General features: G+C 35.3%; 1 protein-coding gene across 2 annotated transcripts; it reads right to left on the bottom strand.

Annotated features, from left to right (window-relative positions):
* Positions 1–762: 762 nt before the first annotated feature.
* On the bottom strand, positions 763–13,229 carry scamp4 (secretory carrier membrane protein 4). Of its 2 annotated transcripts, XR_015521254.1 has the most exons (8): positions 13,166–13,229; positions 12,701–12,798; positions 12,472–12,600; positions 6,565–6,721; positions 6,389–6,490; positions 4,474–4,591; positions 1,984–3,828; positions 763–1,868 (listed from the first exon to the last, which is right to left on the bottom strand). XR_015521254.1 is itself a non-coding variant. In NM_001025525.1 (7 exon segments), coding segments are annotated over 6 exon segments (696 nt in total). In that variant the 5' UTR covers positions 12,708–12,798; positions 13,166–13,189; the 3' UTR covers positions 3,574–3,645.
* Positions 13,230–13,252: the final 23 nt, after the last annotated feature.

Genomic DNA, 13,252 nt, shown 5'->3' with positions numbered 1-13,252 from the left:
CAAACTTACATGCTGCACTTTTAAGTATTTAAGTATTTTTCAAGTTCAAGAACAAAAATCCTGGTTTGTAAAATGAATGTTAAAAACAACTGGAACCCCTTAAAGGTAAATGAAGATCATACATCCTACCAATCAGGACCTGCATCTGCACTATGATACCATCTAACTTTGCAAAACCCCATACCTCACATGTCGCTTTTCAGTGAGTGTTACAACACAATTATAACAGCTGAATATCAATTGGTGCCGTGACCTGGTGTTGTACTTGTGTATTTTCTAAAGTCCCTCAGTTGTGCTGTGTTAAATGTTCCTTATTTTGTTTTGGAGTCTATTAAAATAGTTTTACATCCATCCAAGGTAAAAACAAACAAAGAAATACTAAATTGTCTTGTACTATCATTTTGTAGGCCTTAAAATGGTTTGTTCGAGGATCCAGTCTCTCTAAGCTCCTCCTACTTTGCCGAGATTGGTCAGATTGGTATGTGATTGGTTGAAATCAAAAGCATATTACCATATTTAAATTTGGAAGCTTCTGTAAACCAATTGAATATGGCTTCCATTTAACCATATCAGTTCAAGAATTTAAAGTGGTTTTGCAGAGCAGAAAACAGTGCCTTCATAACATTTTCACAACTAATCCAGCCTTTAAATTTTACCTATTTGAGGGTCAAAGTAGACTATAATTATAGAATCTAATAAATCCCAATACTGCTGTTATGTAATTGAGACAAGAGTACGAATGTATTAAAAGCAAGTCCATGATGAAAAGGAATGTTTTTATTGAACTGAACTCAGAGAGTCGTTCCAGTCACATTTCATATGCAAGATCATTAAATACACAGGCTAACCGAGGCCAGTTGTAGAATGCTGCAAAATCACCCTCCTGTGGCTGTGTGGAGGGATGTTGAGAAAAAAGAATCAAAAATCAAGTCACATTTTGAATCTGAGTGTCTTTCCTCCAGCCAACCTCAAGTGTAAACATTAATGCTCCAATACCAAGCACAATGATTATTCGAAAGAAATGCAAATACATGATTAGAAACCAACAGTTAAAAAGTAGGAGCATGTAGCGTGCTAGCACTTAAGGGAAGGTTAGTTCAAACATGCTTAATAATATGCATGAAGAATTAAGGCGGTCTTCACTGAGAAGACGTGATAAGCTTAAAACAAAAAAAGAGAGCAGGCACAACATGTGATCGCAAGGAAACATTCCAGTCATACATATAAAATAAAAACATCTGCAGTGTATAAAAAGGGGGAATGGGGGTGTCATGTGCATTTACAAAGACATGCTTGTGAATTGTAAAAGTCGGCACAATAAAATTGAAAGTAATTGCGAAAGTGATTCAAGACCAAATTTCCAGAGGTAAATCGAAAAGCTGCCATGATTTAGAAAAGAACACTTGGACATGCTTTTTCCTCTCTTAGAAATCACTTTCCCTAAAACGGTAATGTGATTATGTGCGATGCAGTGAGATTTCCATCTATCTCTATAATCCTCCAAATTTAGTGATTGGATGTGCAATTATTGATTTTATTGGCAAACAAGTCAATGGAATGTCAGTATGGGTGTGTTCACACTTGGCTTTGTTAGTGTGGTTTACTTGAATAAGTCGCCGCCATCAGAATTTTGGGAGTGCACCAAACAAAATTAACTTGACTATTAACAAAGACATCAAACAGAAGCAAAACCAGGACATGATGGCACTAGATACAATCATTAAAATGACAGAATGCTCAAAAATACCTGCTTTTTCTCCTCCTCGTTGTTGTTGCTTATTAACAAAGACTTTAGAATGCACAAGATGTGTCACTCGTACAGTTTTGAATGGGGAAAAGTGTAACAGTCAAGACAAAGTTGTGAATTACTTGTGAAGACCAGCGAGATCTGTATTATCCAGAAGGTGATAATGTGTAGAATGGCCTTAAATGAGGTTGGTGTTGTGATCTCGTTCCTTTCGAGTGCGCATTAGCTCAGACAACTTGAAAAAGAATCTTATTGTGTTTGACTCGGACGTTTAGAAATGAAACTTATGAGACGGTTGTTGTTTAATTTTATTGGTGATTCCATGTATGTAAGAGTAAGCTTGGCAAACAGTTTTGGAGAATTTGATGATTCCCCATTCAGACAGAATGCCCGAGCATACTGCTCGAGAGGCATTTCAAAATGGCATTAAGTGAAATTACTTGCCTTAAAGGAACTTCGTTATTATTAGGGATGAGCCAAAATGACAATTCTGGGCAGAAACCGAAAATTATAGATGCACTTTGGCCAAAACTACTTTATAGTAGTTATTATATTATAAAATAAAAACATCCTTGCAGGTTGAATAGGGCTGGGTGATCTTGATATCCGATTATAGTCTCCTAACCCACATCCGTGCCACTGCTGACTGAATATTTAAACCAACGCTGTTCATTTTCAAGTTGAAAGTGTATAAGCCTTCGGGTTTCATCAGGCATCACTGTTGTTTCTGCCAGATCATGTTGTAAGAAGCACGAAATTGTATTTACACCGTGCTTATTCATGATGTAACCACAAGAAACAGCATTAACATTATACTAGACGAGCTGTAAAAAACATCTTCAGACCTATTCTGTCAAGTCATCGGGTAACGTTATTAGAATTTCAATTATGTGGAATATTTTGCATTATAAGGGACTATCATAAGCAGAACGTTTTCTGAACATCGTGAAGGTACCACGTTAACAATGTTATTAACCTAATAAATCAGATGCTGCTTTTGTAGTAAAAAATCCTTAATGCTCATTTACATTTGTGGGCTTCCTTGCTTGCTTTTGCAGCCATGTTGCTGGTGTATTTGGAGATTTGCATAGCCCTTCGTTTGTAGTGTGGTGCTAACGATTCATCATTTATAGGGCTATGGGGGAAGTGAAAAGGCTAAGAGGTAGAATTGGGATTGGTCGCAAATGTAAGATATTTGTTTTGGTTTAGACCAGGGCTGTCCAAACTCCGCGCTGGAGGGATGGTGTCCTGCAGGGTTTAGCTCCAACTTGCTTCAACACACCTGCCTGGAAGTTTCTAGAATACCTGGAAAGTGCTTGATTAGCTGGTGTGTTTAGTTGGGGTTGGAACTATATGCAAGACACCGGCCCTACAGAACAGAGTTTGGACACCTCTGGTTTAGACTAAACAAAACCTGGAAATCTGAACAACAAATGTGAACACACCCTAAAATATCTCAAATATAAATCAAGGCTCAGATGATTTGAGATGAATGATCAATGTAACAGTTTGGTATTCCCAGATTTGTGTACTGCCGTTCCAGCATTTCTGTCAGTATGAGGGTAGTATATGTTGACACATTTTTAAAGGAGCAGTTTGCTTATTTGACTTGGCCGTTTTACCTTCTCTGTGATATTTGCGCCCAGAACAGTGGTTTGACATTTCCAATCATCATTCACACTTTAAATGAGCTTGCTAGATCAAAATGCATCAATTTTATGAGAATTAATTAGCATTAGATCTTTTTGCTATATTAAAAAAAACTATACACAAGTCTGTGATCTGGCCAAAGTGTTTTCTTGGCACACAAATGTTGGGCAACGTCGCTCTGCAAACTGCGCCTTTAATATTAGGACAACCAGTGTTGCTTTGGCTCCATCTGTAGATCAGAAGTGGTATCACCAGGGCCCGCTTTCTGGGTAATTGGGCACAGCGGCTGGGTACTGGGGCAGGCTGGGGCCAGTTTCAGAGATGGCATTGAATCCAGCTTCTCTTACAGTTGGATTTTTCCATGCACCGGTGGTCCATTCTTCCTGTGCCCGCTGAAAACTGCCCCCTCCGCCACGATACAGTCGATGAACCTTATTAAACAATATTAAAGACACTGTTCACCCAAAATATGAAATTATTCTGTCATCATTTATTTAACCTCTACTTGTTTCTCTCTTCTGTTGAAAATAAAAGAAGATATTCTGAAGAATGTACAAGTAGCCAATGGGTTTCACAGTATTTTTTTTCTCCTTCTATGGAAGTCAATAGTTACCGGCCTCCAGCATTTTTCTAAATATCTGCTTTTGTGTTAAACCCCAAATAATAATTAACATGTGAACCACTCGAGGGTGAGTAAACTGTAAATTTGATCTTTAGGTGTGATTTAATTCATTCATTTTCCTTCAGCTTAATGCCTTTTTTATCAAGGGTCACCACAGCGGAATGAACCGCCAACTATTCCAGCATACGTTTTACACAGCGGATGCCACAACCCAGAACTGGGAATCACCCATACACTCTCACATTCATTCATGCACTATGATCAATTCAGTTTATTCAAATCCAAATGGCATCTGGTCCAGCTGGAAATCGAACCAGCAACCTTCTTGCTGTGAGGTGAACCACTGAGCCACCGTGCCACCCTGTGATTTAATTATTTAACGTAAAAATAATTTTTTCACGTTAAGGGGTGTGTGTGTGCGTGTGTGCGCGTGTGTGTGTGTTTTAAATCCTACCTTGATGAGAACGAATGCCATGAGAAGTGCGTTTACAGTGAAGAGCAGAGTGCAGATGAGCATGAATATAGCCGCGACTACATCTGTGCCAAAGAATATCACTGTGGCAATCCAACCACTGCAAAGACAAAACAGTTTGAGTTGACATCAATAGAATAAAATGACAATGTAGAAAAAACTTATAAAGATTAAAGTTTAATATAAACTTATTTAACTTAATAAAGTGAAAATACATTTTCATACAAGATGATGAAACAAAACATGCAGCATTTAAACAACAAGGAGATTATTACGCAGAGCTAATGTCATTTTTGAAAAAAAAAAAAAAAAGAAAGATAAATCTGTGTACATGATGATTTAGAGCAGGGGTGTCAAACTCATTTTTAGCTCAGGGGCCACATGAAGGCAAATCTTTTGCCAAGTGGGCCGGACCGTTAAAATCACGGTGTGTTTATATATATATATATATATATATATATATATATATATATATATATATATATATATAACATAAAACAACTTTAGATTGCTTTCTTTGTTTTATTTTGATCAGCAAAAAACAAAGCTGGAGCCGGAGGACAACGCGGTCTCACAGCAATCCCTGCTTTTTGGTTTAGTGGCTAATTAATATGATTTTGTAGAATCTCATTCGTAAAATTTAGTTCGATTTGCTTATCCACCAGTGATGGTTGGATTTAGGGGTGTGGTTGGGTGCCACGCCTCCTTTTTTAAATCGTACGAAAATTTGAACTTGTGGTATAGGTGAATTTGTTTGAATTAGCCACTAAACTGACAAAACGTCAAATTGTTACGTTTCCTTGTGAGATCACCTCAGTATGGTATAGCAGGGCACATCTATGTTCTAGCTCTCTTTGAGAAGACCGTCAAACTGACGCTGATTCAGGCTTCTGGACTGGATGAAATTAACAGTTTGCCAATGTGTCAGTGGACACAACTGAAACAGCAGTTTCTTTTATTGAAAACTTACAGCTCATTTTTATACTTTAAAGAATCATCTCGCGGGCCGGATTAAACCAGTTTGCCGCAGGCCATACATGCGTCACCCCTGATTTAGCGGCATTTCATAACACTGAGATGATTAAATGTAATATTTTAAACATCTTTCAAAATTATTCATTAATAACTTAACTTAAGTCTATAGACGTGTACATTTTGTAAATAAATTGCAGTACTCCAGTATTAAATAATACGCCTTAAAATTTCATCCCTTAAAGTTCAAATAGTCTGCTTGATTGAGTCTTAAATATAACAAACATAAAAGCTTCATCAGCTATTCTGACCTTTACACTGTAAAAATGATGACAAAAAGTCATGACAACCAATGTTTTGTTACTCTAACTGATTTTAATAAGTTCATCAGGTTTCAACTAAAGTTCTACAATGTTTCAAGTTGAGAAGACTAGAAAAGTTCATTTGATTCAACAAAAATGTAATTACTGCAATTTATGTGATTCATTAGTTAATCAGTTAATATTAACACCACACACAAAAACAATTCCTAAAATATTCACTTAATTGCCATTGAATGTAACTTTTTCATACATGTGACACTTTGTTACTGCACTCATTTTGTTTTAATACAACATAAAAAAAAAAAAAAAAAAAAAAAAAAATATATATATATATATATATATATATATATATATATATATATATATATATATATATATATATATATATATATATATATATATATTCTACACTATTTAGTTTCTACTTTTAACATATGCGGAAAAAGTCTATTTCATATTATATTTCTATATAATATCCAACCACTTTAAACATCCATATCTGCTCAGATTGTAAACTAAACTTATAATTCCATAGGGGCGAACAGTTAATTGCTGAAGCTCTCATTACATAATGATCATCCCAACATTTAAATCCCACTCACCAAACGCCCCAACCGGATATTCCCAAACTCTGGATAAAGGCAAGCACACATTGCAGGAAGAAAATGAAGAAGAACGCCATGAAGTTGAAGGAACTATCAGCCCTGAAAAGACAAAACCCATTCAATCAGAAGTGAAAACGCTAACATTCCTCCCCTCAAAACAAGGATGTGCTTACCGGAATGCTTTATAAAGCGGTCTGAACCAGCAGGTGTAACTGCACGGACTGAAAATCAGCAGCCAGAGCAGCGAAAACCCAAAGTTGGTGGCATTACCACCGCCGGCCCACCAGGCTATGCAGCCCACCACGTTCACACATAATGTCATGGAATACACTGGGAAAGCAGAAGTTTTGGTCATTAGCATGGCTGTGGATATCTCAGAGGCGGTGGTTCAAAATCATGATATAATTGTCCAAAAATAACAGCTTTACTTTGGCGCTACAATGATGTTGGATAACAGCGATAACCCCAAGCCGTGAGGGCGGAACAAGGCCGGTGGCGTTAGTGTTAACCGTGTGTTCATTTATTTATTTAATAAAATCTTTTATCGGTTCTCTGCTTTTCAGTTTCTGATTTGGAATGTATGTTGAAATGAATGTAAATTCTAGTACAATCCTTGAGTGTTATTCAATCTAATTATTTTATATTTGAGATCTGTGTTATGACAGAAATGTTAACTTGATTAATATAAGCTATAAATAAATGAATATGAAAAAGTCACTTTTGAATGTTTCCATCTGTTTACCATACTGTATTTACTGCTTTTTGATGATAATTTTTATTTGTAAAAGAAAATCGAAGTTGCTGAAATTTATAAAGATATATTTTGAAATATACAGATTTATTTCTAATATCATTGTTTGTAAATTATGAGAAAGTATATGACGATTTTAACTTTTATTCCTAGAATGTAGCCCTAACATTTCAATGTATATAAAGCAGGGGTCACCAATCCTGTTCCTGTAGAGCTACCTTCCTGCAGAATTCAGTCCCAACCATGCCCAAACACACCTGAACCAATTAATAGTGCCTAAAGCAGCACTTGATAATTACAAACAGGTGTGCTTGGTCAGGGTTGCAACTAAAATGTGCACGAAGGTAGCTCTACAGGAACAGGATTGGTGACCCCTGATATAAAGCAATCATATTTCTATCAAAACAATATCAAGATAACTCTGTAAAGTTCCCACTTTCAACTTTCAGATGAAAAGCGAATACATTTTTAAAACCATACATCCATATTCATATTTGTCAACACAGTCCCAGAAGTTAGATATGGTGTAAAGATGTTCGACATGGATATAATTAAAGATGATTTTGATAAGTTTTTTTCCCCATAATGACCCAAAAATAAAACACATAACCTTTTTAGAAGGTTATACATCTCTAACAAATTAACAACAACAAAAAAAACTCATTTGCATTGCATTCAACTTATTTGTAATATCCAGAGACACAAACAAAGTTTTTAACAAATTAACAAATAGATTTTATACTTTTTTCAAAATAAACTCTTCTAATAACTCACACTAGAATATGGCTTTAAAAAAAAAGTGTGGTTATAGGTCAAAGTTAGTCATTTGGCTTATTAAAGATGCCATTTTAAAAGGTCATTATTTTCATTCATTCATTTTCTTTTCTGCTAAGTCCCCTTATTAATCAGGGTTCGCCACAGCGGAATGAACCACCAACTTATCCAGCATATGTTTTTTTGCAGCGGATGCCCTTCCAGCTGCAACCCATAACTGGGAAACATTCATACACATATAAACTACAGACAATTTAGCCTACCCAATTCACCTATACCACATGTCTTTGGACTTGTAGGGGAAACCGGAGCACCCGGAGGAAACCCACGCGAACACGGGGAAACAGAGATGGGGAACTCAAGTGGCATGACTTGACTAGAGTCAGACTTAAGTCACAAAATTTAGGACTTGAGACTTGCTTGACAAATATCCAAAAAGACTCGACTTGACTTCGACATGACTTGAGACTTGACTTGGACTTGAGTTAAATGACTCGAAATAACTTTTTTTTTTTTTGTTAAATACATAACCTTTTGTCATATATTATGCTTTATGCATTTAAAAAAAGTAAGTAACTTTAAGTAATTTGTGGAGTCGTGTTTATTGCTAGAATGTAATGATGGGGGGGATGGGGGCCCAGAGACATTATCAAGGGTCCGTTCAATAATTCATTCTTGAATCTACAGTAAACGACTCAGAAAAACTACTAAACTCAGAATGACTGGTCTAAACTGGCTGCAAAATATACCAACACAATTAGTTATGGTTAATCCAGGGGTTTTCAAACTGTGGGTCGCACAGTGAACAAAGGTGGGTCGTGCAACGTCACATAGCTGCAGCTATATTTACATTGCTGTGAATCAAAACCAGTACGATAGACGGCAAGAACTCTAAAACCTCTTATCCTAAAAATATATAAAGTGTGTTTCCTACAAAAAGACAAAGCTGGTTATGTTTCACAGCTGTCTTTTTCTTTTTTTTCGCTCGACATTACGAGCACTGCTCCGTTTGAGCCCTCGCAATCTGTGTTTAGCTGGTAGAGCTCACGCTGAGCGGAGCTCTCAGTAAGGGACCTTCGGAAAAGTACTTTTTTTTTGCTCCGTCCTGCATGTTTTATTTTAAACACAACTAATTTTCTCTTAAATAAACACAAACAGTTACTAAAGTATTCGAATATTTTCATTATACATCTGTGCATTCTTACATTAACACCTGTTATCAAACAAAACACAATGAGAGATTCATTTGCTGCTCTTCACTAAATAACTATAGTAACTTTCATCAATATGCAAATACAATTAAAAGTGAAATAGATTTTATAGCTTTATTTAATTTCTGTATAGGCCATTGATTTTAAAAGGCTAAACCTTTTATTTTATTGTCAATATTTTCTAATGTTTGCTATGTATTCTATCATTTGAAGCTATTTGTTGTCCCGTATTTTTTACATCCCAACGTTGACAGATTGCTAATCAATAAATAGCTGTAGTGCTATCTGTTAGTTTTAACGTCAGCTAATGTTATGGAAGGGCATAGATGTTATGGAAAATAGTAATAGTAATGCACATACCCCCATCATTCCTTCCTCAAGCAAATGTGTAAATATTAGATTTATTCAGCAATAATGTTAATTGCATTGGCATATTTATCTGACGTTTCCCAGCTTATAGTAGTCGATCAAAAAGCTATTTAGTTTCTTATGACTAAACACTAGCAGTGGAGTTTATTGTGATGTGATGGGGCTTGATCATATTCAAGGGGCTTAATCAAAGGTTGATCATACTCTATTCTAAAAAAAGAAGAGTATCTTTTTCAACAACAAAAAATGATCACAGTTACAACCAGCATCCCACAAAAAGCACTTCAAGTCTCATTTTGTGCATATCAAATCGCAAAATCCGAAAAGCCACACACCATATATTTTTGACTGCTTTGAATGGAGACATTTTTTTTTACCCATTTTTCCATATTAAAATACTATGGTGGGTCTTGAGATTGAATTACTTGCCTAGGTGGATCCTGGAATAAAAAAGTTTGGGAATCCCTGGGTTAATCAAAGCATTTGCCTTATTTAAATAATCTACACATTTTAATCTTGTAATTTTTAGAGATATTGTCTGTTTGTTTTTTTTAACTCTTTCTGTCATTTGTTTTTCATTTCTGATTAAAGACCAAAACAGTCAAATTTCTCTATTCCAAAACAAGAATGTGTTGCGTAAACATGCCCTAAACTAGAAACTTCCTGCAGGTGTTTTGAAGCAAGTTGAAGCTAAACTCAGCAGGACTACGGCCCTTCAGGATCAAGTTTGGACATGCCTGCCCTAAAGTAACAATCTAATGCATTACTTTACAATTTAATTTAATCTTTAAGCTATTTTTCTCAATGCATCTCAAACTTTCTTCCTTAAATTTTCGTTTTTCGACAGCAAACCTCAAAATACCCATGCGTCCAAGTGTCCATGACTGCTTAATGTTTAAATGCAGTTTAGCTAAAAATGTAGATCCTGCTATGGTTTACCCTTTTAAATCGTGTCATTGCAAAACCAAACACAATTTGTCCTGAATTTTTTCATAACCACATGTTTTTTTCTCTCATGACCAGGCCTGTCACAATAATCAACATGTAGACTTATCACACTACACATGGACATGACCTCAATCAGTTTTGGTGATGCAATATATATCGCCCATACATAAAAGCCAATTCTAGCAACATTTTAGCTAATTTGTGCAACATCTCTCAATTGGAGGTGTCAGTGTCAGTACGGTGAAAAAAAACACTATAATATTTACTAAAAATTAACCAAATATCAAATTCCCTGACTTTTCCTGAATAAAAAGCTGAGTTTCCATGACCTATAATGAACAAAACAAAAAAAAAGCCGCTGTTGTGCTTTGCATATTATAATGATTTTAGCTTCAACATCATAGTGTATGAGTTAAATAGACAATATGAAAACAACAAAGGATAATTTACTGTACCTCAGATTTTGAAACAATTCTAAGGTACATGTTTACGTGACTACAAAGAGCTTGCACTTCTGTATTTGATAGCTTTACAGAAGTTTTACAAACTATTTTGGCACCCAGTTTTAGTTGAAGTGGTCACTTTAAAGCCAAAGCTTCTAAAATGTTTATTATCCTGTGGTGCGTTTCCCAAAACCATCGTTAGCCAACTAAGGTCGCAAGTTCCGTCGTTACAAACATAGTTTGTTGATTTGCCGTTTACCAAATCCGTCACTCCAACGAACATTCGCAAAATGCATCGCAAACTTGAGCACTCGCAACTACACCTCTGGAGCTGTTAGAAACATAGTTCCTGGCTGTGTTCTATTCCCACTTATCCCCCCTATGCCCTATTCATTTAAAACATTTTTACATTCAAAGTTGGAATTATGAAAAGTAAAAAAGCATTAAAGTCATCTCTCTTAGGTGTAATTTGCTTTCAAACTATTTTTACAGTTCAGTTTTGGCGATCTTCATGTTTACAATTTTGCTCCCTTCGCAGTGCACTTTAAAAACATTTATGTCATTTTGAACACAGCCTCATGGCGAAAGCTATAGGTGACCTATTATTTGAAAGCGGAATTTATGTTACGTCTCCAAAGCTTAAGAAAACAAAAAGCATACGTTAATTCTTTTAATTTATAGTGGGTTATTTATTAAGTCTCTGTACTGTATATGACATGGGCCTGCTGGTTAAAACTTTTTTATGTAGTTTACATGTGTCAAATTGTAAAAATAGACTTTTAAAAAACAAATAAATAAACAAACAATATCCTACTTAATAATAATATTAAAATCATCATCATCAATACTATTAATATTATTATTAAAGTATGATTTTTGTTTTCATTTCTAAAACATAATAATTATTAAATTTCATTTCATGATAAATCGCCTCAATATTTATATGATTTATATATGATATTAGAACACGTGCTAGCGTTTGTAAGTGATTTTATGTTTTAGAATATGATATGTCATTTTCAATAATATTTGTAAAACAAACAGGCCCAATATGTGCCATATATTTCAGTTAATATGGAAAGCGAGTGCATGTTTTTACCAAATCTAATATCTAAAGAATCTAAATAATCTAAAGAAGTTGTCTCTCCACCCAGTTTAGAGAGTGATTTTGGGCGTTTTACGCTATAACTAACGTGGTTCAAGTGATGGATCTGCGACAGAGAAATTATGCATTTTGGGAAACACTTGTCACTACATCGTTCTTTTCCCAAACGATGCATCATTGTACTATGACAGTTCAGCTGCGAGTTACGTCGTTGTTTGGGAAACGCACCCCTGAATGGTTAGCTTTAGTTAACATCGACTGCCAGTTGATGAGTGTGAAAGGAATAAAATGAAGCTAAGAAATAGCAATAGTCTTGAAACAATGCAATAAAATAGCATCAAACAAAAATTCCTGATACAATGACATTCAAGAAATTCTGTGACTGGTGGGAACCATTAGTAATCACAATCTTCAGATAAGATAGACTCTCTGGTAAGAACTGAAATGGATATCTTTAAAATAGACAATTATTTACTCACACATCCAAAGATTGTAGACGCGACGCACAAGCTGGCGGTGGGGTTGAGGAATTTCCTCATCAAAATTTTGGTAAAAGCATGGCTTTATACGAAGAAACTTTGGCAAAGGAGGGAAGTTATTTGTTCGATCTGTCAGACAAAGCACAAATAAAAAAAGATTTATACCAAAGCACAGCATGAACAAGGTGAGATTCATAGTTATTACATGACAAAACCAAACGTGACTCACCTGTCATGTTTCAATTTAGAGAAAGTTCACAATGTTGATCCTTCTGGTGAAGGTGGACTTTTCCTCTCCCTGAACTAACGGACTGATGGTTTTTAATGCTAAAAGGAACACAAATATCATAAAAAAGGGAAAAAAAACTAATAACACATATTAAAATATAAGTAGTTTTCCTAAATTATATCTGTTGAACCACATAAGTTCATAAAAGCTTTCTCTTAAGAACATAAATGCTTAATAACTAGCAGCATATGATTGTATTAATCCTATATATAGGATATTTGACAGTAATAATTGTACGTGAAAACAGTACAGGCCAGCAGCTGCACTGTCAAACACAACTGCAGTAAAAAAACAACAGACAAACTATACAGTAACTGCGCAAAGTATAGTCCATGGCTTTAACAGAATAAACGATGTTTTAACAATGCAAAAAAGCACGAACTCATAATAATAAACATGCATTACCTGTGTACCGCTAAATAGTTTGATGGGGATGCGTCTGCAGTCCGCATTGAATTCTAGAAATCACGTGGTGGCGCGTTCTGGTGCATT

The sequence above is a fragment of the Danio rerio genome, chromosome 22, assembly GCF_052040795.2.
Source record: "Danio rerio strain M-AB ecotype USA chromosome 22, GRCz13ab, whole genome shotgun sequence".
NCBI classification, from domain to species: Eukaryota; Metazoa; Chordata; class Actinopteri; order Cypriniformes; family Danionidae; genus Danio; species Danio rerio.
This window is presented reverse-complemented; position numbering and strand designations above follow the sequence as displayed.